The sequence below is a fragment of the Python bivittatus genome, unplaced genomic scaffold (genome assembly GCF_059951505.1).
Source record: "Python bivittatus isolate LINGU-HERP-01145 unplaced genomic scaffold, Pbiv_v1 ctg000670_np1212, whole genome shotgun sequence".
Taxonomy (NCBI): Eukaryota; Metazoa; Chordata; class Lepidosauria; order Squamata; family Pythonidae; genus Python; species Python bivittatus.
This window is the reverse complement of record NW_028277094.1, coordinates 2,806,612-2,831,601: the sequence shown is the minus strand read 5'-3', so window position 1 is coordinate 2,831,601 and position 24,990 is coordinate 2,806,612. Positions and strand designations below refer to the sequence as shown.

The following is a 24,990-nucleotide window of genomic DNA, read 5'->3' as shown; positions in this document are numbered from 1 at the left end:
GGAGTTTCTGGCAGCCTGTACGCAAGCAAGCTCCGCGCGATTGGCTTTCGGAGAAAGGATTGTGGGAGATCGGGGGCGACGGCCGGGAGGGGTCTGCGGAACGAGGCAACGTGTGAAAGGAGGGCGCGGGGAGAGGGCGGCGGGGGAGCCGCGGGGTCTTGGACGTCCGCGGCGGGGAGCGCCGGCGCAGCTGCGGAGCCTGGGCTGGGCTGAGCTGAGCTGAGCTGAGCTGAGCTGGGCTGGGCTGGGCTGGGCGCCGCCGGCTCCGCCGCTCCCGAGGCGGCGAGCTGGCTGGTCCTCTCCGCCGGAAGGTTCGTCCTGCCCGCCCGCGAAGTTCGCCCGAGCCCCGGAGGCGCCCGGTGAGGCGCTCCCGCAGCGGAGGCAGAGAACAAAAGGGCGGCCGGGAGCGTGTGGATTGCACGAGAATACAAGGGGCTAGTTCTCAAGTTACACGGCCGGGGAGGGGAAGGGGGGCAGGAGCAGGAGCGCGTTGGCGCAGCGAGCCTTTCCTGCGCGCCGAGCGAGGAGCTCTTTAAACTTTCCTTCCGCCCTCCCGGTGCCCTTTAGACGCGCTGGACTACCGCTCCTATCATCCCCGATGGGGACGCCTCCCCCATGGCCAGGGGTCTTTCAGTTCAAGCCTCTCCAGTTGGGCTCCAAGGCAGAAAGCGTGGTCCCCGGTCCCCGACATCGCGTCGGCTTTGGAAATGCAGATTTCAAAACATAGACTCCCTAGTTTTACTGCCCCCCCAAGGTTAAAGAGGGTGGGGGGAGAAAGACTGCCATCGGGACACAATCCCATATGAAGTCATTCTCAGAGGAACGCGAGGTGACAAATCCGGAAGGATGAGCCGTGAAGAATCTCACAGCAAGAAGTTTGAAATCTCTGACCAGGGAAGGCCTTTCAAAAACGAGAAGTTTCCACGCTCTGGTGGAACCCAAGAGAGAACCGGCATGGGTTTTGTGTTACATCCAGGTTCTCTGGGATGTCTTCTGTGTGTCAGCTTCTCCCTCGGCAAGCCATCATGCCAGACACAGAAGAACGTTCTTGCACCCTAACAATTGAACCATGGCCTCCTATAACCAGGATTCTTCAAGCTTGCATAATAACAGCACAACAGAGTGATGTTCGTAGCAGAAAAAAGGGGCTTACACAGGTGCAGTTGCCAACTACAGCTATGGGTCTTGCCTGTCAAAGTGGGCACCCTCATCTGGTTCAGGCCATTCCTTCCTGGGTAATTCTTGGGGACCACATCTATGCATCCATGAGCAGTGCTGAAGCAAGCAGGGGGTGAAACTGGGATTAGATGGATTAGAACCCCCTTTATCCTTCACACCTCCTGTTCCCCACTTTTGGACACATCTTCCCACATCTAATCTTTCCTCTGATACCTTCCCTCCCACCCAGCAGGCACCAGGGAATGGAGAGATGCTGCACAGCTGAATGGGTGCCTTGCAGAAAGGTTTTGCAGTTAGGATGGGGGCTTCAGTCAACTAGCTCACAGGCCATGTGGGACCTGAGAGTTCAAGGCTGCCTACTCCTGCTTTAGCAGCTAAATGACAGGCAGGTGATTCTGCAGGTGAGCACCCTATCTACCTGCAAGAATATGTGATGATTGAGAAAATCAGGTTGAATTTCCAAGTGCCACGTAGACAGCAACACTGGGGGCGGAAGATTGATGAACCCATTCCTGTATCAAGGTGCACTCCCCTGGCCAATGTGAGTTACCACAATAGTCAGAGTTGTAAGTAGGCTGGGTTGTTGAGAAACGATGGAAAGAGACCTTTTATTGATTGAGGTACCGTCAACATGCTTTCAGCTGCTTTTCCAGTACAAGCTCAGACTGTTGTGCCTTTAGTCGTGGCCTGACAGGTAGAAACTCGACTGTTGTCTTGGAACTGCTGCAGTTCCGTTAAAAACAGCATCTGTTGAATTCCAGCTCCTTAAGGCCCACGAATGTAAAGGGGGCTCAGAATGAGTTCAGATTCATGCTGTGGCTTTGGTAAACCACTTAGCTTCTGTATCATGCCTGCAAAGTGGGAAAAAGGCTAGATTCACTTAGCATGTTAGTCCAGAATTTGGTTCATTGTGGCTTATTGATTTTGGCTGCTTTCATGCAACATGTATTTTTAAAAAGAGGGATTTATAAACAACAGTTGCTTCCCCCACAACAGACTAAGCCAATATTGAACTATGCATGTATTGTGTGAACCAGACCTTGCAGGATTTTTGAGAAGACAAGCACAAGAAGGGAAAATGAAAATAAATCTACACAATTCGAAGCCCTTGCTTTCGAAATATGTCTGTAGCCTCACTAGCAGGCGTGATTATCATGCAACGTGATCTAATCAATCCATGGAAGGCAGGTCAGGTTTTTTGACCCTCCATCCAAAGAGATCTTGTAACCATCACCCACTTTCTGTCCAATGCAGGAAACTCCAGAGATACAGCACAATCTACAGATGGCTCTCAGGTGTCTGCTTGAAAACTATACTGTGGAAGATACCCCCTTTCTGCAAAAATGCTTCCCTTATTGAATTTGTCTTAGGTTCTCCTAATGTTCAGAGAACATCTATCCCAGTGTTTCTCAACCTTGGCCGCTTGAAGATGCGTGGACTTCAACTCCCAGAATCCCCCAGACAGCATGCTGCCTGGGGAATTCTGGGAGTTGAAGTCCACGCATCTTCAAGCGGCCAAGGTTGAGAAACACTGAATTCTGTCCTATAATACAAATATAGCTTGTTTCTCTTTTGAGGGCTGAATCCTACAAGACCAATCTGTTGAGGGCCTCACTCCATACCTGTTGAGGATGTAATGAAGGCAAGAGTTTGAAGTGGTTATAGCACAGAAGAAGCAACCACCCTCTTTGCACTGTGGGTCTGCAGAGCCAAGACGGTGCAGTGATTAAGGCGCTGGGCTTGGGGTGAGGGAGATCCGGCTTCAAATCCCTACTTGAACATGGAGCTCCCTGTGTGATGTTGGGCCAGTTGCGTTCAGCCCTGCCCATCTCACATGGTTGTTGTAGTGGAGATAAAATTAGGGAAGTCTTATCTATTCATCCTTTCCCTTTACCTGGGGAGTTGAAAAGTTCCTACAAATTACATTCTAGGCCAACAGATCACCCTGGGGAAGGCTGATGTGGTTAGTAATGAACCTGATGGAGAGATGATCTGGTATAACTTAATGTGTTCATGGAGAAGTGAAAGCTCTGAGAAAGGGACACCTGGCTTCAGGCTGGTCTATTCCCTCTCCAAAGTTCTACCTCCTGAAAACATCTGGCCTGCTATAGCTGGGACTGTGTTCTCTACCCCTGGCTAAGAATCTCACAATAGGGATGAAGAGTCCACAAACTTCTCCACTACAAAGACAGAACACAGAGAGAAGCTTCTAGACCACCTTGAACTAGTGTAGAAACAGGAAATTTAATAACGACATCATTGCTGCGTGTTTGGAATGAATCTTCTGCCTGGACAACAGACTGGACGGAGCTATGAAAAACTGTATCTTCATTCCTGATTTCTCTTGGATATGCATCTTATATATCATTTTATGGAAGTTAAAGATGGCAGTACAGAGTAGTGATTTGTGGGTTGTGTTCACACATGCTTGATCACAGCTATTAGAAGACTGAAGCTTGTTTTCTAAGTTTGGATGACATGTTGAACAATAAACCACTCTGGTTATCTTCACACAACACATTGTGACTGACTCCTAGCTGGGTTGTTTTAGCCTAAGCTCTTCTGTAAATCCTACATATGGTTTTACAGTACCAAAAATCATGACAAAGGATAGCTGTGGTCTGTAATGAAGTAAAACTGCCTTCTACAGCCAATGGCCTTCCAGATGTGCTTGCCTACAATTCCCATCATCCTCAGCACAGCCATGGACTGGAAGATGTTAGAACGTGTGACCAACACATTGGGAGGCACCAGATCAAAGAATGTTGTTAGGAGGACTTAAATATGTTCCCAGATTATCTGGCAAGATGGCTCCCATCAATGGCCATGTTGGCTGCAAATGGGAAAGGCATCAAGTTGGGACACTCGTTCCAAGAGAGGGACAGGCAGCAGAGGAAATATGATCCAAGGATGTCAATACCCCTAACTTGTTTGCCCACTGTCTCTTCAGGCATGCACATTTTAGAAAACAGGAGGTTAATTTATCCAGAGAGAAACTTCAGATTCTTTCATTCATAGTTTCCTGGTCCAGACTTTTATAGCAACAAGGATTATTTGGAGCTAAATCTGGACTAACCTCCAAATATGTTGCAAACAGCATTTTTCCTTTGGTCATAACCAGTAGAAATAATCTCTCTCTCTGTTTTTCTTCTTCTTCTAAAGCAGCAACAACTTTTTTTTTTTTTTTTACCAAAGCAACACCAAACCCATTTTCTTAGAGGCTGTGTTCTGGGATATTTGAGATATTTTGCAAAGAAGCCTGGAAAAAGGCAGATGATACAATCCAGCCAGATGTTCTGCAGGGAACCTCTCATTGGTCTGAACTGGGGGGGGGGGGTGCCAGCATGCAACACCCCAATGTCACAAGGCCAGGAACGCTTGGCCCTTGCCTCTCCCTACTGTCACCCTCTCCAAAGAACCTGCGCCTGTCAAGGCAGCCAGGGAAGATCTTGCAAAACACACAAGCAGTCCTAACGCCTTGTTTGGCTCACACAACACATTAGGGCCAGGGACGACTGTAAGAGACAGCAAGGGGTCTTCGGTGTCGCTCTGAAGAATCTCTAACGATCCCACCTGCCTTCTGTTTTCATTTATTTATTACCGGATTTACTTTCCATACACGAACATTTATATTCCACTCTGCTCCCGAAATTCCAAGCAGGAATCACATCATAATACTTTTAAAATATAAGCACGTTGATCGTCCCTGGTTTGGGATAATGATAGCCTCTGCCGCCCCTTTACATCTACAAATGCGTTTTCCCGGCGTTGCCCCATTAGAGGCTGGGGATCACTTCACACGTTCGAGACTCGCTTCTTGCGAACCGCTCGCAAGGCAGAGGGAGGCCACCAGCGCCAAAACACGGGCGCGTTTCTCGACCTGCTGGAGACGCCGCCGCCAAGGGAGGTTTGGGACCGGACTCGCTTGCGGGGAAACCGACGCGTGTTTTGCGCCCCACCCGGGCCGAGCCTCACCGACGCACGAGGCTGCGAGCGTAAAACGCTAAATTTCGATTTCCTTGCCTCCGACAGCCTCATTCCGGAAGTGGCCGCAACGATCTTCAGACGTTAAGGGGATCCTCCGAGAGAGGGCTGCGCGAACCGAGCGGGTGGGAATCTTTCATGCCCTTGTCTCAGCACCGAGCCCGGAGGACACACGCGTGCACGTGCACGTTTGAAACGCTTCGGCTGCAAGACGCGCTGGCGACACGTGTATAGTAGATGAAACGGCCAGGCCAGGCCTGAAGACAGGAAGAACGGGGCGGCGGAGAGCTGATTCGCACATCTTTCCTGCCACCCGGTGGGAGGAGCCCCCTCGGGGAAGGGGCAGAGGGCTGCTCCTCCGAACGGCCACTGCTGCCCCCCACCCCGCATTGCAACCCGGCCACGAAGCGGGCGGTCAGCACGCGGGTTTCCCCGCCCGCGGGCAGCAAGGAGGCCGCCGGGCTGGCTGAGAATTCACGTGTGAAGCGAGGGGCCCGCGCGGGGCGAGTGCCGAAGTCCGGGCGGCGCGTCCTTCGGCTCGGCTCGGCTCGGCACGGCACGGCGCCCGCGCTCGCCGCCCCTCGTTCCCCGGAGCTGCGCCGCGCGTTGGGCGCGCACCACCTGGCTCGCGGGAAGTAGGCCGGGAGGGCGCCGCTCCGGCCGCTCGCCTGCTGCCCGGCCCGCCGGAGGGCCTGCTGCGGGGCTCGGAGCAGGGCTTTCCTCCGGCCCGGTAGCAAAGGCTGCGGGGCAGAGCGCGGCGCCCGCCGCCGGAGAAGCCGGGGCCGCGGCAGAAAGGAGGCGCGGGGCGGCTCGGCGCGCGACGCCCGAACCCCGCTCGGCTCCCGCCGCGGCTGCGAGAGCCGGAGGTTGTCTGCGCCGCGCCGCCCTGCGGCCGCTGCGCACCCGCGGGGCGACGCGAGAGGCATCGGTCCGCGGCTGCAGAGGACCCGAGCGCGGCCGATCCGGGCGGAGAAGAGGGGCGAGGGGGCTTGGGAACCGCGTCATCTGCCCCGGAAATCCCGATCCTGGGAGGGACCGAGCGGGGTAGTGGTTAGGGGTGGGACGGGCACCGGGGACCCAGGCTCTGGCGCACCCTCAGCTGTGCCAACTCCGCGAGAAGTTCAGGCCGGTTTCGCTCAGCCCAGCCCCGCGGGGAAAGGGCGGGGCAGGGACCCAACACATCACGAAGAATATAACGCTTAATCCTAAATATCTACCGACAGGTAGACAAAGCAGCGTTGGGGGCAGGCTCCTTGCACGTCGGGAGGAGCATTTTCATCCCAAAGCCACAAGGTGTGTGGGGCCCGGTAACATACTTTCTAAACCTTCCAAATTATGATTGCTCATTGGGGTGGATGTGCTGCAACTCAGAACATCTGAGGGGGACAAGGCTGCCCCTGTATTGCCGGCTATTGGGCCTGTTTAGGTAGATTGAGCTTCCCTAGGTTGGAGCAGTCTACCTGGAGAAGAGCAGGGAGGGAATGCCTTTCACACAACGCCATCAGCTTCCCATTCATTCGTGCATGAAACCATAAATGAGCCAACTTGGCTCCAGATTCACATCCCACTCCCCCCCATGGGTCAAATGAAGGCTAATCCAGGTTAACATGAAGCCCCCCAGCTGTTTGGTTGCTATCCTGCCTTTATCCCCTGCAATTCAACAGCGGGGGGGGGGGCTAGGTGGGGCGACTCCAAGGCAGGGGGAAAAAAAAGATTCTGCACCCAATGGATCTGATGATGAAAGCAATGGGGTCCACTTCCGTTTTTCGGTTGAGATCGTTCCTGGTGACTAGACAGGAGCAAGGAGGGCGGCTGTGGTCATCGGGCTTTTGAGTAGTAGGCTGCAGTAGATTGACCAGAGGTCTGAACAGATCTGGGGTGGGGTGGGCGGTGAGACATTAAAACTGAGCCAAGGATCGCAATCAGTCTGGCTACAGCAGTGTTTCTCAATCTTGGCTACTTGAAGATGTGTGGACTTCAACTCCCAGAATTCCCCAGAGAAACTACAAAGGAAGGGGGGCAACTATGGGGAAACTGCCTATGGGGAGTGGCTATGACAATTCCCCCCAAAGAGTAATAAACTTATATAATTAAACCAAAAAAAAAAAAAAGGGAAGGATAGGGGGGGAAATGAAGGGCCAAACCCATTTCTGGAAGGCAGCCTCTAGCACAGTGTTTCTCAACCTTGGCCACTTGAAGATGGGTGGACTTCAACTCCCAGAATTCCCCAGCCAGCCCCCCCCCAAGGTGCATCTGGCCCCAATCTTACGGCCTTCTTAGAAGCCCTGGCTTTTCCAGGAGACCTTTGGGGACTGACTGTGGAGTCATCCATATTAACGAATTAATGTACTGCGTTTTGTATGATTTACGATTGTTTTATGTATCCCTAGCATCTGTAAACTGCTTAGAGCCTGTCTGGATTCAGGCAGTAGATAAATTGCATAATAAAGAAAGAAAGAATCCAATTATGGTTGACCCAAGATACCACGGCTTGGAGCAAGCGGTGAACATAGTTGCCTTCTCCTCTCAGATCCAATCTGAAAATCAAGCGCATCTCACTGATGTTAAATAGTTTTCATTAGGGAGTAGGACACCTGCCAAGGAGGATGGGTGATGCCCCGTTCAAAATTCTGGTTAAAAATTATCAGGGTCAGCAGCCACTTTATGGTGAAGAGTAGAACAGGGTGCCTTTCAAAATTCTCCCTCGTTTGTGGGCAGGGATAGCGGGAGGGTGATCTCCCAGGTTTTTCTAGGGATAGGAGAAATTCCCTAAGAATTTCTTAAGGTCGGCTTAGTGGTGAAAGTGAGTTCCCTTCCAATGGCTTGCTGCAGGATTTAATGGAAACGTGAGAAAGCAAAGAGGCTCCAGATTCTTTTGTAACGAGAGGACGCGCCTCTTGGCCGCTAATTAGTAAGCACATGGCTACTCCATTCGCCAGAACATTTTCTTCAAATATATTTTCAAAAACAAGTTCTCTTTCAGCAAACTGAATGCGAACGTGGAAGAAAACAAAGCAGGATTGCTTTACAAACTCTAGTTAATGATTTCCCCACTGCCACGTTACAAATTGCACATCGGAAGCAATTTTTGGAAGGACCCTGCATTCTGCACCCAAGGGGCTACAGATTATGCTCTTGTACCCCACATGGAGGCAGGACCAGCTAGCCATTTACCCATCATTGACGCTAATAGGCTTTAACAAAAATATTTCGTTCTTTTGATGAAGCAACACATATAAAATGATGCAATACGGTCAATTTACATGCAACTGTTTTGCTTGCAAAATTTATCCTGTTCCTGTCACAGAGAAGGGGGAAGCAGCTAAAGATGTGAAAACATCACCTGCTGATGAGTGAAATGCTGTTCAGTGACATCCACTCACCTTCCTAAGCTGCTTAAATCCATCTTCTCAGTTGTAAGGACTGGAAACTTGAAAAAAAGACTCTCTTTTTTGTAGATCAATGGTATCACCAAGCAGAGGAACTGGAACAACTTTAGACAAGTCTTATAAGCAAGCAGTCTAATTCATTTTTGATGTCTACGAGCTCAGGCTGCGGCAAAAAACAAAATTCTTTAAGTTGTGCCTGCACATTTTAGTTGGAATTCACCATTTATTTATTTTTTTGCTTCTTGTTGAGAAAATTAGGGGAAAAGAAAAAGTCGCAAGTTTACACTGAACGAAAACACACTCGGGCATTCGCAATGAAAAAATAAAGCACAATAGAACACCTTTCAGAAATATACAAATCCATTTATTAGTTGGCCAATTCCAGTCATTGATGAGGGTTAAGATTTTAATGAAAAAGGAGGAGAAACAACAATCATTTTTCCTTTCTGTTGGATAGTTGCTAACAGACCTGGCCTTCTGCAAGAAAACGGCCCATGTTCTTCCCTTCTCTTCCTCCATTTAAACTGCAAATTTGTTTTTGGTGTGTATATGTGTTACACTTTTCTTTTATGTCCTGCTTAAGGACAGTGGAATTACGACCAGTAATTCAGAGGTCTCAAACAGGCAACTGACTGAAATGTTGAGTCTTTTTTCCGTGTACGCCTTACACGGCTTGCACCTTAACCTCCCGCAAGACAGGAAGAATCAACCCAATTATTGGAGGTGGGGTTGGTGAAAATGATGCCTTAAGCTTCTATAAGACCTAAGGCATCTGTTTCAGACTTTATTACAGTGGCTGCAAGAGACTTGAGGATATAGGACTGCTTGCCCCTTGAGTTAGTCTGTTAATCAAGAGGGAAGTTTTAACAAGAAGAGCTAGCTTCTTTAGCCTTGAAAAAAAAGGGACGGGCGAGTGAGGAATACAGAATAAAATCAAATCACTTGAATGAAAGCAACCATAACTTTCATTTGAGCAGTGTTACCCTTGGTATGGAACAGTGTTTCTCAACCTCAGCAACTTAAGATGTGTGGACTTCGACTCCCAGAATTCCCCAGCCACCCAGTTGCTGAGGTTGAGAAACACTCGTATATAAGATCCTCATATAAAGAGTCAGGATCGAAGTAAAGAAAAGTCCAATGAGTTCTGGACAGCGCCAACAAGATGCTGTTGTGCTCATGGCAGTACCAGGACAAACTCACTCCTACCGGTCTTTCTTCTTTGAGATATGGGGAGGACGAGGCTGGCGGGGAGGCAGGCTTAACTCTAAATCTGGTTTCTGTCCAACCTTAGCTGTTGACCTGTCTCCCTGACGGTTCAGGTTGGCGTCTTCTGCAGTGATGGGATGGATAATCTGGCCGGGCTGAGTGATCACCCGGGGGGCTGTCAGCTGTTGAAAAGCCCGTTGCGTGTTCCAAGTGGAGCCCACAGGCACTTGAATGCTGCGTTCAAACTGCTGACTGTTCTCAAAGGGGAAGGGGAGGTGATTCACCTGGGGGAAGAAAGGGATCGCTGTCAGTGGCCAAGATTGAAAAGGAGAGCATCATGTTCTCTGGGTCTGCACTAGCAAGCCGGCATCAGAATAAGGCAGCAGAGGCCTTCTGAACTAGGGGTCATTTGTAAAACTAGTATCTTCGTGTATCTTCCAAAGTTCATGATTTGTAAAACATGGATACTCAGCAACATACATAGTGAATCTAAGGTTTTATATCTACAGAAAATAATGGCCTGCTTTATAAATCCTGTTAAGAAAAGATTTAGAACTTGTTTCAGGTACTTGCATAGCAAAAAAAAAAAAAAAAAATTGCCCAAAGTCTTGTATTATTTCCACAATCTCACCCATGCAATCTTGAGTGTGACTTTAGTGTGATTTCTGGAAATTATTCAAGATTCTCAGGAGTAAAAGAACCTTTTAAATGTAGTTTTTTCTTTAATATTGGATTCCCACAGATTGTATGTAACTATATTGTAGGTGCCATATTCCTGATCCCTGCATTAAACCACTGGCTGAGTATGCACAACACACTTAAACCAGGTTAGTTAAAGATGGAGTACAGGTAGTCCTCGCTTAACAACCACAATTGGGACTGGAATTTAGGTCACTAAGTGATGCGGTCATTAAGCAAATAATCACATTAGTGGACCCGGTTTTACCTTTTTTGTGGCAGTTGTTAAGTGAATCATGTAGTTGTTAAGTGAATCACACAGTTCCCCATTGATTTTGCTTGCTGGAAGCCAGCTGGGAAGGTCGCAAATGGCAATCACATGACCCTGGGACACTGCAACTGTCATAAGGGCGAGCTGCTTGCCAAGCACCCGGATTATGATCATATGACCGTGGGGGCGCTGTGACAGTTGTAATTTCAGACTACGGACATAACTCACTTTTTTTAGTGCCATTGTAACTTTGAACAGTCACTAAATGAATGGTTGTTAAGCGAGGACTACCTGGAGTGGCATTCTTATTCTAAATGTGGTTATATTTTTGGTAGCTTTGCACGTTGGTTAAACTCAGGCCATTTGATTCATTTACAATTCAGTGTATTGGCTGAGCTCAGAAAACAGGTTAATTCAATGACCAAGTTAAGTGTCTTGTGTAAAACCAGCAAGTGTGTGGTTTATTTGGTTTGTCATTAGCATGATTTGGGAACCTGTCTGTTACTGCTTAGTTCTGCGTGTTGACCAGGCTATTCTGGCTTGTTTTTAAATGTGAGCCACTGTTGTGAGATGGGTGGCTATATCAATCAAATCAATAAATCAAATTAAATGAATAAAATTTAATTGGAAGAACCATCCTGCATCAGAATGTTGTTCTCACCTGGTGAGCTGCAGCTAAAATATTCCGCTGTTCGTTCAGCAGGACGTGGGGCAGGTGCCGGTCTTTCCTTGGGGGTCCAGGGGCTGGCTTGATGAGGAACCTAAGGGAGCACAACCGAAGCAAGAGATCAAGCAGAGAACAGGGTGGGCCTTGACAGCCACCCACCTCTTTTTTTTTCTTTTTTTATAAACGTTATAAAACGTTTTAAAGAGAACATAAAAACTAACACAAACTAATTCAGAATAAAGAAAACAAAGAAAGAAAATGAGAAAGAAAAGAGAAAAAGCAAAAGTACAAAAAGAGAGAATTAAAAAAAAAATAGAAAGAAGCTTCTGATTTCCTTTGCAGCAAATATAAGCATGATTACAAAGTTATCTCTTGCTCTATGACTACACAAAACCCCCTCGCTTTTCCCTATTACCCCATGACACCCATCCAACCTCATCCCCCAACGTACCTTTTCTTTTTCTTTTTGCTTGGCTGCAGCCCCACACCTCCCCATTCGCCCCATCCTGGAAGCACCAAATCAATTGCTTTCGGCTTGCTGGCCTCTTCAGCTTCACGCTTCTCTTTCAAAAAGTCATCAATGACGTTGTCGCTGGCAAAAGCCTCTTGGATCACCTGCCGCTGGCTTATGCCTGACTCCAGCTGCCAAAGGAAATAAAAACAGGCCTGGGTGAACAAGAACCTCCTTGGGTTTCTAGACAATGAGCAAGACAGCAGGTGAAGATTATAACCTGTGGCTCTCTGGTTTATTTTAAATGTGAATTAAAAAAAAAGATCAGTGATTACATTATGAGAAGCTTAGAACCTGCTTTGAAGATGACCCTAAAAGGAGATAAACCAGTAATGGAATGGAGGAAATAAACAGTGATTTTTTGACTTCTCTCTCCCAGCACCTCCATCCCACGACAGCTAAAAAATAAAGGTTAAGAAGCATGAACCAATTTCTCTTGGGGGCATTCATTTACCTGGTTTTATTCTGAAAACCTGACCAGACTCCCTCCCTCCCTCCCTCCCTCCCATCCATCCATCCATCCATCCATCCATCCATCCATCCATCCATCCATCCATTTTGGTGCCTTTGAATCACCGTTGACTCCTGGGAACTGCCTGGACTAGTCCCTGCAAATCTTGGCAAGATTTCATAAGTGGTTTATCCTTGCTTCCTTCCTAGGGCTGAGCGAGAGGGACTGGCCCAAGGCCACCCTTCTGGCTTTGTGTCAAACGTGGGACCAGAACTCACGGTCCCCCAGTTTCTAGCCTGGTGCCTTTAACCATCACATCAAACTGGCTCTCATGCAACTCTTACGAACATGGTTCCCCAACATAATCACAAATCAGCTTACTAGCTGCAATGGCCAAGTTTAATCTTTGAACTGAGCCCACATTGAACAAGGCCCATTATAACTTACTGCAATGCACGAATCCTCTCCCTGACCCAATTTCAGAATCTGGACTAGAAAGCATACCCCAAAATACAGCTCAGGAGTTCTGGCTCACTGATACATTTTTGAATCCCCTTGCTTTTTAACAGCTTGGGATGAATTTCCCCTGCTGGAATTCTCTGATGTTATCAGCTCTTTAAATTCCCTCCTGGAGATTTCCACTCATAGTTGAGAGGCCGTGACAAACGGATGTCAGAAAAAGGTCTGCAGGACACATCTTCCCCTATGTGTATAAAGGTGGAAAGGAACATAACAATCTCTCTTACCCCAACTCAAACCACTGCTCTATCTAGTCTAGGTTTACAAAGACTGCCAGGCATTTTGAGTCAAAAGATCATTCCAGTTTTATCTGGAGATGCCAGTAATCACATGTTGATCCCAGGCAAAGCCTGCTTCCCCATTAAGTCTGATCTTAGGGAGCTGTGGTCTGACCCTAAGATGTCCTTAATGCCCTTCAAACCAGAGTGTCCACAGCTAGAAGAAACTGAGAAATGTGTCCAGTTCAAAAACCAAACCATATCTCAGTGTCTTCCTCTAGTGCATGCATGGAAGAGCCCATAGGAGCCTCTGGCTTACTCTTGTAATAGGCCATGACCTGTCTGTCTTTCTAATTTGGGCTAATGTGATCTAGACTGGGTAAAATTTTCTGTGAGTGAAAGAAGCAGCACATATGGAGGAACTGTTATAGCCCACTCTGGTCAGTTTCAACTGAGCTTATTTAGAGGGAAGATGCTGGAGTTACTAGACCCAAGGAAACATGCATCAGTAGCTTCTGGTTGGTTCCTGCCACTAGTGAGATCAGTTAAATGAGCCAGGTAACTTCCATCTGTGGTTTGTTCAGCATTACATCCCAGCTGAGATCCCTGGCTTGTTCCTCTGCAATATACCATGATCAGAAACCAAATAAAATTTCCTGGCTTCTAACTTGTTAAAGGAAGAACAATTTAGGAGTCCTGGTTCAGATGTTAATGGTAAATCAATCATTAGTTTGTTTGGTCACCTCTAGCAGAAGAAGACAAGCAGGACTGATGGAGCTTTCTGCTTAGAGCAGTGACCCTAAAGCACTGTTTCGCAACCTTGGCAACTTTAAGATGAATGGACTTCAACTCCCAGAATTCCCCAGCCAGCAGGGTTGGCTGGGGAATTCTGGGAGTTGAAGTCCACTCACCTTAAAGTGGCTAAGGTTGAGAAACACTGCTCTAAAGACTCAGGCAGAAGTTCTTCCTTCTCTATTATTCAGATCCATTTTTGACTGGAGTTAAAACAAGGAACAGATTTAGGAAGATCCTCTCTGTCTAAAGCACATGAACTACCACTGCCTTCTTCAGTAACATATGGTGATTGGGGACAATGTCTCCCCTGTAACGAAATGAACGTTTTGGAGAGCATAACGCAGCGTTCTCCGTCCCATGCTCCTTTCCTCAATTAAGAGTTGTTTTCTCTAAACGGGAAGGAGACGTAAACGAAAACTAGTGAAATGTGCAAGAGGGATGGGCATCCTATGGCCCCAAGAGAACAGGATGTCCTCAGACCTCTTTTCACAGCCCTCAAAGCCACCTCTGACTGGAGCTGCTGAAAACTGGTGGCACAGGTTTTGGCCAGTGCGAGGGGAGAAACGATCCAAGATTGTAGGACAAGGATATAAAACAGGCTTAACACAAAATGAAAAAGGAGAAGAAAGAGCAGCGGTGGTCTCCCAAAACAACAAAGAACTCTTATGCAAAATATCTTGTTCTGACCAACTTTACTGCAGCCCCTGACCACCCAAAAACTGTTTTGTAGCCCCCAGCAATTTGGTGTAAAGATATGGTTGCTGAAGTGGCAGGTCTACAGTCTGCCATGAAAAGTCACTGGGTGACTTTGGGCCAGTCCCCTCTCTCAGCGCAGCCTACCCTACAGCAGGGTTCCTCAACCTCAGCCACTTTAACATGGCTCACCAACATGGCTGGCTGGGGAATTCTGGGAGTTGAAGTCCATCCATCTTAAAGTGGCTGAGGTTGAGGAACCCTGCCCTACAGGACTATTGTGGAGATAAATGAAGGAAAGAGCATTAAGCACATCAGGAAATCAATCTACCAAGCAGGCATGTCTTCTTCCTGCTCTCTACCTGAATAGATTGACCTCCTTCCCCACTGGTGCTCACCTCATCCTGCACAACAGCAGGCACCAGCGGGCACTGTGTGGGATATGGTGCCCCCGCAAGGACTGTCTCAAGATCAATCAGAGCCTGGTGCTTGGCTGACTTCTTGGACTTGCCGGCCTGGGGCTGCAGCGGGGGCTCGGCTCCCACCGACTGGGAGGGCTGGGCCTCTTTGGGTTGCAGCATTTCATCTTCCTGTGGAATAGCCTCTGGCTCCAGGTCCTCCTCCAGGTCCTCCAAGGTACGAACCCGTTTCAGCTTCTCACTCAGGAAGGGCTGCTCCCTTGATGGGGGGCTGGGCGGAGCATCCGCTGGCCCCTCTTCTTTGCTAGGTCCTGCGTCAGAATAAAGATAGTTTGCATGACAGGAGAAGAGCCAGACTGGACCAAAGCAAAGCTCCACCTAAACTAGGTTCACACATGCTAGAATAAAATGGGAATTGCCTGTGTTTGCATGACAAACACCCCTAGTTAGTGGAATCACCCTGTCCGGGCTCACCCAGCATGCTGAAGTATGAACCAAGATGTAATGGTATGTGGGAATGACCTTGGGAGACAGGGGGAAGAGCTGCAGACTAGGCAATGGTTGGATAAGAGGCAGCTGAGCCCACAGAAGGAATGTGGGCATGGCAAACATCTCAGAAGGGACCCTCCCTAGTTTCTTGGGCTGTAAAGGCAATGGGGGAGAAATGTACTTTCAGACTTGCAAGATTCTGTTAACGTAACCTTACAATGGGGTAGAATTAGTTCATCTGGGTGTGCTTCTTGTCTGGACTACCTTGTAAGGTTGACACAAGTACACTGGCTGGATGTGCAAACACTCAAAACTCCAAACTAGCCAGCTACGTTTTAGCCTACTGTGCCATGCAAACTCAATCAGAATACCTGATTTATGGCTCTGTATAGCAACCAGTTGGCTCAGTTTGTACAGTAAACTAGGGGGTCATACAATGTGCAAACTAAGCCAAAGAGTGCACATGTATCGGTGATGGGGAATCTGCAGGTCTCAGTTGTCATTAAACCAGCACTCCTCACCTACGGTCAAGCTGGTAAGAACTGTAGCTCATCCACATCTGGAGGCCAACAGATTCTCCAGCCCAGGTGAAAGTTGATGGTGTTACCAAGCAACTAACCCAGGATGAAAGCTGGGACTTCCTAGGGATCCAAATTCTGGGCTCAAAACAACATTTTGTGCTTCTACAGAATCCAAGTGCAAACACGACCACGAGACGTGCCCCAGGTGCTGCAGTTTCTCTTGGCATCTAGGAGCCACAGAGATAAAATCCCTGGAGAGAGCGGGACTTAAAATGTTTTGGCAGTGCGGTCCTGGGTGTCTTGAGACTGTTCTCTGCTCTGGACCAAACCCATTCAGTTCCCTTCTCCCTTCTCTAAAGCAACTGCCATCCAGACCTCTTCATCTACGTAGTTCTCTGTGGAACCTTTGCACATCAGCAGCAGTCTCCATCTCCAAGCCAAATGCAGGACTCCCAGATATGATTAAAGCTCCCTTGCTTCTGTGCCCCCAAGCTTTGGCAGCTCACCTTGAAGCCCAGCACTGCCTCGCTGATGTTTCAGGCTCTGCCACTGCCCGTCAGACTCTTGCAACAAATCTTTCTCGTTGGCCATGAGCAGTTCCTCTCCCTCTCCCTCACTCTCCCCACTGTCTTCTGCTGGAACATTTGGCTCCTCCTTGGATTCCGCAGGGGTTCTTCCTAACATCCAGGGGTTGCTGGAATCCATTCCAATATGCCTCTCATTGACGACATCTGGAACAAGATCCTTCTCTGCTTCAGGGTTGTCACCCGCTTCTTCCTCTTCGCTTTCTGAGGCAGGACAGACCTTCTGGGTTAGTTCTTTGTTCCGAGCCAGCTGCTCTTGCATCGCCTGTCTGGCCTGGCAAAAAAGGCAAAAATCAGCACTTAGCAACTGACAATATGAGTAGACAAACACAAAACTGGCAGGTCCCACTTTTACTTTATTTTTATCTAAAGCCTCAGAGTTCCCCAACCAAAACCAGGAACAAAAAAGGAGCAAGCAGCAAAACATAAGCTGTGCTGGACACCTAATAACGTACCCCAGCTCATACACTAGGCCAACCTGTAATGCATAAAGTACATCTTTGTGCCCGAATCTACTAGGGATGAGTAGATGAGGTGTTTAAACAGTGTAATTTGGGGAGGAGCTACTTTTGACATCTGCTATTCCTAAACCTTTGGAAGTCAGAAACTCCTGCAAATCTTCCTGTGAACGATTAATCCACATTTATATTCTGCTCATCCCAACATACAATTTACAATTTCAGCCTGCAGCAGATTTTAAAAACACAAACAATTGTTTTTCTTCCCTACAGAGGGAAAGTAAAAAGCAAAGCAAAAATAAATGATTGAAGCAGGACACATAAGTACTCTTTCCTAGACACTTTTCTTCTTTAGAATGGGTTTTCATCTTTTTCTTGAGCTGAATGTAAAAATTAAATAAGCCGAGCTTTCTTTTCCGGACAAAGGGCGCACTTTGTAAAAGTACTGCTGGGGCCATAATTGACAACTTTCCACATCCTGGTAACCTCCAGGTGTCTCAAGACTTCAGTGTCATCCTCCTCAATTGTTATGACCCTCCCACAGCATACCATTGTCATAGGGCCTCCAGTTCCCACATATCTGGAGAGCAACTGAGTGGGGAAGACTGCATCAAGATAATTCAACTTCCACAAATATTATTCAAGTGCCTGCCTTGGACTAATTCCATTTAAGATGTTCTCGGCCAAACTAGCCTTCTCCAATGCCCTCTCACCTGGAGGTCATACTTTGCCATAATGACAGTTGACTTGGCCCACCTGCCCTTATTCTGGTGTTTGAGGCTCATCCTCTCCTGCAGAGAGAAAGAAAGAACTGTCAACACAATGGAGCATGCGCTCCTCAAGGCAAAATGCTTGTATGTGCATCTGAAAGCACAGAGGCTCCATTTCAGCTTCATCTGTAAGAGGACCAGCCCCACCTCAATCCGTGCTTTCTCAATTTTCTCCAGCTGCTCCAGGGCAGCCTCGGGGTTGCATTTCCGCAGCGTTTCAAACTCCTGCAGCACCTTCCGACTTTTACCCTTCCTAAGCATTTTGTGAAACCTTGGGGTGAGAAGGAGAGAAATGTCATGGATGTAATCATCCAGGTTATGAAGAAAGGACACACAGTTATAGCCACTTTTGGATTCAAGGAAGGCAACACATGCCAACAGGGAGCCAACGGAACAACTATTGGAGGAGAACCTGGAACCTCTAGTCCCCTGGATGTGTTTATATTACAACTCCATCATACCTGACTGCTGACCATGCCAGCTGGCCTGATCGAAAACAGAGTCCAACCATATGTAGACAGCCACTTTCTTAAAAGACTGTGACATTAAACCAGCAAACTAAAGTTATGTGCATCCCTTAGCCAGGGGGACGTGGTGGCGCAGCGGCTTAATGACGCTGAAAGTTGCCGGCCAGAAATGGTCGACGCTTCAGCAGTTCGAGTCCAGCCTTCGCGTTAGCAGGGTGAGCTCCTCTTTCCTCCCCAGTTCCTGTAAACCCAACAGTTCGAAAACTCACGTGAATAGATAAATGGGTACTCTCACTCTGGTGGGAGGAAAAATCCTGGCGGCGCCTTGCAAAAAAGGAGTCGGGAGCAGTTGCCGGTAAGCACGAAAAACCGTGCGCGCCTGAAAAGGGCGCGAAGCAATGGAAACCCCGGCTCCTGCGCTCGCCAGCTGGGCTCTGCTCTAGGAAGGAGGCTCTGGCAAACCACTTCCGAAACAATTGCCTTGAAAACTGCAAGGACTCGTCCAAGCAGTCACTGCAGAGTCAGTAACGACTGAGCGCAGATAAAAAAAAACAAAAACCCCTTAGCCAATCTCAAAGAGCAAAATGAAGGTGATAGGCAGAAGACAAGCCATGCTTCCTTAAATTCTGGTTTACTGAATACATTGTAACTGGCTAGGTACACACAACATGCTAAGCCATAAACCATGGCTTACCAACTACAAAGATTCAGAGAGCATATGGACCCAAAGATGGACCCCCCTTTGTTGGCCATCTTCCTGCTCTCTGCTCTCTCACTTGTCTGGGACCATAAGGAATGTGGTCAGTTATGGCCTGAGGTCACTGGAGGGGGTGAAGCTGAAATCTGAGTCTGCTTTTTCTCTTTGGGAAGAAGGTTAAGGATTTTAAGGAGCAAACCCTCACTTAAGCCCCCTAAACCCATGGATGTTATTTAGACAGTTTGTTCAAACTGTTGATCGATAGACAGACAGACAGAGAGACAGGTCTATAAATATTTGATGCCCAGTTTAGAATTTCATATTCTTACATGGGTGAGGGCCAAACAAAAGCCAATTTTGATGTAATTAAAGGAAAACATAACTGAACTTTATTACTGTTAATGCAGTTACTCCCCACATTTCATCGTCTTCCTCTTGCTCCATTAAAAATTACAAATTAAAAATCTGTGTTCTCCTTAAAATATATTGTTACAAAAATATGCATATACCCACTTACATACCCATATATTACACACACGCATTTCCAATTCCTTTTTTTTTATTGCCTGTTTTTTTTCTTCCCTTTACAATTCTCTTTTTGATCTTCAATGCCTTGTTAATGTTCCATTTATCACAGAAGAAAATAGAAACGGTTACAACTTTGCATCAACTTTTGGAGAATCTCCAGGGCCAGGAGGGGGGTTTGCATCCAGGCCTGGGTTAGGGTTTCCTCTACGCATGTCTGGAGCCAACCCACACCTCCTTCAGGCCTAATTCAAATTTCCTTTTACTGGCTGAACAGCTGAGAATTCCTGTCTACCCTGATATCATTCCAAAGGGGTTCAGGGTTTCTTCTACTACTAAGAAATCTCTTGAACTCTACCCTATTTAGGCTGTAGTACATCTTCGTGCTCAGCTCACCCTCTGTTAAATTAGTGAGTCACATATTCCAATCCTTTCCAAATATTTGGGGAGAGGGGAGGGAGAACATAACTGCCCATGCTCTACCCCTTGCAAGGAAAGCACCTGTTTCTTATGTTACGACACAGTCCCGCCCGTGGCATTCCAACACCTCTTACTTTTTACTCTTAACCTTCCGCTCACGTCGGGCTTTTGCTTCGTAATAGGACTGCAAGGCCCGAGCTCTCTGCAGCTCCATGCGGCGCAGCTTAGCCTGGAAGACATGGAAGCAGAGGACAGCTGGCTGGATGCACTGATGGGTCACAGTAAAGTCAAGCATGACAGGGCGGGCAAGGTGAAGAATGGAATGGGACCAGCTGGGCCATGATTTACCTCCTCCAGGCTCATGGCCTTCAATGAGATTTTTTCCTGTGGGGTCAGAAGCGGATCCTTCACTGGCTGCTGAGTTTTGTGGAGGAGGCTGAAGATCTCTTGCTCCAAGGGGGTCCGTGCCTGCCGAGTGGGCATGTAGAACATAAACCACATAAGTTCAGGCTAGATTTAAGAGAGGATGATGAAACCAGCAAGGTGGCTGCTATTGCTGGAAGGCAGACTACAGAATGTGGGGGGAACATCCTTGTGGCTTAAAGTTAGGTTAAAGGAGGATCAGGATGTACTTGACTGAAGAAGAGCATCTGATTCCCAACTGTTATCCCTTAAATTGACTGAAATGAAGAAACCTGGAGATAATCAAAACACCATCTTTCTATACATTAAATACCAAGGACGTATTTTTCATCCACTGATACTTGAAATTCCAGTGCCATATCGGGGGGTATATAACACAGTGCCAGACCAGTCTTCCATCTTGGCACAGACTGGCTTAGCTTCAGCAAGATTACATCATGCAGTCAACAAAAGGGGTGAAGCATTTAATTTTCAACCAACAGCTAGACCCTGCTCACTGTATACATGGAGTCACCCACTACATTAAACCATAATGTAGTTGGTTTAATTTTGACTCGTAAAGCATGGTTCATGACTTCATATGTCAAGGACCATTTGCCCTTCCCTCTGTCCCACAAACACTGCATGAAAGCGGGTCCTGTGATTAAGTTGGTCAATGTATACAAGAGAAGGTCTTGGGTTGAAAAACAGACAAGAAAGGCAGTTAAAGAGCAGAAGGTGGAATGGACCCAATAATTGAGCAGAACTGGACACCTGCTGATTCCACTTTTTCTGCTGCATTTCCAATCTTCAAAATGCCATAAAATTTTCAATAAGTTTTAAAAAATGAACAATAGAGTTACAGTCTTAAATATTACCATTCTAGTCAATGTTCATTCAAATCAGGACAGAGAAGAAATTTTCTTCTCTGCGGTAGTGGTTGTTCAATATAGTCCCCATGCTACATGTGCCGTATTTTTGGCAATATTGTTAATCACATGCAAAAGTTAATGGATCAATAGGAATTAAGATGGCATTAAAATACAATTGCCACATAATGTTGACAGCATTTTCTCTCACAACAAATGTCTTAAGTGTCTCTACTTTTCCTATCTCACAGTGAAGAACTGAGTCAAACTAAGTGAGCCACCCCATGCAATGAATACACACAGAGATCAGGCCAGAAGTTAGAACTGAAATGTCCAGTTACTCAATATGTAAGCTATAAGGTGGCATATTTGTTTATGGATTAGTGTGATGTGGAAATCCAGCCAAGTGTCATTTACTATGCCTTATGCATTACGCTGTCGTGTGAGCCCAACAATAATTTATTGAATAAACTATGGCCAAGCAAATCATGAAAGCTGGTTTGGAATAGTGGTAAAATACTCTGGGATAAAAGCCAGGAGATCGGGAGTTCTAGTCCTGCCTTAGGCACAAAGCCAGGTGGGTGACTTTGGGTCAGTCACTCTCTCTCAGCCCTAGGAAGGAGGCAAGGGCAAGCCACTTCCAAAAATGTTGTCAAGAAAACTGCAGGGACTTCTCCAGGTAGTTGCCAGGAGTCAAGACTGACTTGAAGGAAAAGAAAGAAAGACAGACAGACAGAACCACAAATCACAGCTCAACACATTGTGTGAACACAGCCAACTTCTCTAATTTGCTGGACCATGGGCTAGGAAGAGCACGGTAAATGGTCAACACAGCAGAGCCTGTATCGCAGGAGAGCACTACACCACTGCAGCTAGCCCAGGCCAACTTCAGTTATCACAGAGACCAAATAACACTGACCTGCCAGCCCGACATCACCTCCTCGATCGGCACAATGGTCATGCTCTCCTGTTGCAGCGGGAAGACCAGCTGCTCAGCGCGTCGATTCTTTTTCACTACTGGGTCCCACTTGTTCAGAGCTTCGGCTGTCTGAGTGTACGCTGCTTCCCTTACCACCTGCAGACAAACAGGACAACCATGAGCCCCATTGGTCAAAACATCCCATTAAGGAGGCACCAGAATTGTCAAGCACAAATTATGGAAACCCAATCCTGGTGGCACTTTACAGATACCACAGTGGTAAGGCTAGTCACAATTCAGTGCAGATATTAGTCCAAAAATTGCTTTTTAGAGAGCAACAAGAGGCTAGAATCTGTTTAAATGTGATAACTTCTACAGTACAGAAAAATATCTCTTTAGAACTCTGACATTCCCTACCCGAACATACAGATGAAGCCTTCATGCAGAATGCAAATTCCTACCAATACCAGATACTACCACTAATAATACTCCCCAATCCTTCCTTCTGAACTTACCCGTTCAGTCTCTTCCTTACTAAGTGGGATTTCAGTTGCTTTTTTCTGCTGGGCTTTTTTCAGCTGTTTCTGAATGGGGCGTAGAGCTGGTGAGGCAGAAACCGGTTGCAGCAGCTCCGAGAGCTGAACTTTATCACCTGCAGTAGACAATGACATTCCTGAGGCTGGAACAGAGGGAATGTCGAGTTCCATAATGTTATTCTATGCATACCTGGCCCGCGTGGTTGGGTTATGGCTCAATGTGTTGGAAACCCAAAAAAATAGTTTCAACCGAGCATACAGGGGTTAAATTAACTATGGATAAAGGTGTTGTATTGGACAGCCAAAAAACAAACCAATGGATCATCAAAACAAATCACCCAGAGTGCTCACTCAAGGCACAAATGACCAAGCTCAAATTGTCCTACTTGGGACACATTAGGCAAAGATCTAGCTCTCTGGAGAAGGCTCTACTGCTGGGAAAAGTGGAAGGAAAGAGAAGAAGAGGACCACCAGCAGCAAGGTGGATGGACTCAGTTACAGCGGTCATGGGTGCAACGTTGGAAGAACTGAAGGACCAGGTTGGGGGCAGACCATCATGGAGAAAAATCTATCTACGTGGTTGCTAAGAGCTGAACATGACTTGATGGCACATAATGAATCAAAAGATGTTGTATGGACATAGCCAGTGACAGGCCAAAAATCTCACCTCCACCACCCACATCGAATTCTGAAATCTGCGCGCTGGCCTCAGTACGTTCAACCGCTCGTCGTCTGCAGGAATGATAGTAACCAACTTGTTAGTGGAAAAGGATTGCACGATAACCTTTGAGGATCTCAGTCTCCCTCACCAGGGACCTTCTCTCTTACCGCTTCCCACCGACCAAGGCGGTGAGGGCATCCACCAGTTGTCGGTGCTTCTTGGCTGCCCCTTCCTGGTCCACCTGGGGAACAAAAGACCCCCAGTGAGCGAGACCTCATAAATCCAGATGAAAGCAACCAGTTGTGGAAAATTATCCCCGCATCAACGGTCTACCTGAAGGAAAAAAGGACCTGCTAGGAAAGCAAAGGGACTCCTACGTGGTTCTGAATCCAGCAGGCTACTGTAGATCCAAAACGGGAACGGAAAAGAGGCAGAGGAAGGAGAAGGGGGGGTCACAATATGCCAGTAGAGGGTTTCAGAGTATTTAAAACCGTTATAAGGAGGCACCATGCTAACTTTTGTGTAACAGGGCGTCTTTTTCACAGTCGCAGAGTCTTCCCAATCGACACGCGCGCTAAGTATAGGAAAAGGCAGCCCTCTGCCGCCGGTCGTGGAAATGCACCCCTGCTACGCATCTGACCCCGTGCAGAGAATGGTCGGGTAAATCAAACTTCGGCCGCACATCGAGGATTAGGAGAGAGTCGGGGGAGATTATCAAGAAGACCCCGGGACCCTCTTCGGGGGCTCACCTCTTCCACCTCGTCCTCCTCGCTCAGGGCCAGCTCCCTCCCGCAGGGATCTTCCTCTTCGACAGCCGCCATGCGGAGACAGCCGCCGAGACGTCCCGCTTCCAGCCACTCACGCGAGCGATCGACTCTCCCGCTCGTCCGAACGGGCTACGTAACACGTGCAAGAGCCCCCGCGGTCGTAAAGCACTCCGGCAGTTCCGCCTTTGAAGCCAGACGTTTGCGGCAGTTCCGCCCTTCTTCCCCTCTTCGTCCCTGTAACTACAGTACAGGGGACGCTCTTGCCCTGTGCGGGTGTGCCCTACGAGTATTTACCTATGCTAATGATTTAAAAACCATGCAAACTGGCAACGACCCACGCCGCGTGTTTGGAAAGGAAGCTGGTAACGTCGGGAGGCAAACAAGACTCGACCCACCCGCTTCCCCAGCATTGTTCAGGCGCAGGGCGAGGTCTCTGGCAATTTAACCGGGTGGGCTGACCGCTGACCGCGCCTCCCTCTGGAATCTGGGCCACCGTGGGGGCGCGGCTTACCAGATCCAATGAGCTGCAGGAATTCAACGTTTCCCCGCCCACCCGTTTCGATTAATTGACGTAAGAAAACCTGACAGCTCCGTTTCAGGTCTCGCCCGCTAGCCCCGCCCACCAGACGGGTCGGCCCCCAGCTCTTTCCAAATGACGGGCCACATGACCAATAAAAACCTGCATTCGGGCCAAGCGGGCGGTTCTGAGTCCCGATAGAACACCAGGCGCTGCCTGCGGGGACGAAGTCCACCTCTTTATCCCGCCACCGTTTTCGTAAGAAACCGCCTTCTGGGTCTTTAGGAGAGTCCTCCGAGTGGGGCGACCCCTGTTTCTTCCCTCCCCCAGAATCCGACCGAGGGGGAAAGAAACCAGCCGAAGAAAACCAGCCTCGCCCTCTTTCCTTCCCCCGCCCGGCGCATCCCT

At 48.0% G+C, this 24,990-nt stretch overlaps 1 protein-coding gene across 2 annotated transcripts; it reads right to left on the bottom strand.

Moving 5' to 3' along the window:
- Positions 1 to 8,900: 8,900 nt before the first annotated feature.
- UTP14A (UTP14A small subunit processome component) lies at positions 8,901 to 24,878 on the bottom strand. Of its 2 annotated transcripts, XM_025162965.2 has the most exons (15): positions 24,745 to 24,878; positions 24,048 to 24,305; positions 23,466 to 23,539; positions 23,305 to 23,369; positions 22,617 to 22,753; positions 22,102 to 22,257; positions 20,260 to 20,379; positions 20,046 to 20,140; positions 17,950 to 18,073; positions 17,746 to 17,823; positions 16,497 to 16,848; positions 14,960 to 15,291; positions 11,826 to 12,016; positions 11,369 to 11,468; positions 8,901 to 10,042 (listed from the first exon to the last, which is right to left on the bottom strand). In XM_025162965.2, the coding sequence occupies exons 2-15, from the start codon at positions 24,117 to 24,119 to the stop codon at positions 9,755 to 9,757; spliced, it is 2,184 nt and encodes a 727-aa protein (XP_025018733.1). In that variant the 5' UTR covers positions 24,120 to 24,305; positions 24,745 to 24,878; the 3' UTR covers positions 8,901 to 9,754. The 2 variants fall into 2 exon arrangements, with proteins under 2 accessions (XP_025018733.1, XP_015746988.1); XM_015891502.3 differs by lacking the exon at positions 24,745 to 24,878 and having other exon boundaries at positions 24,048 to 24,700.
- Positions 24,879 to 24,990: the final 112 nt, after the last annotated feature.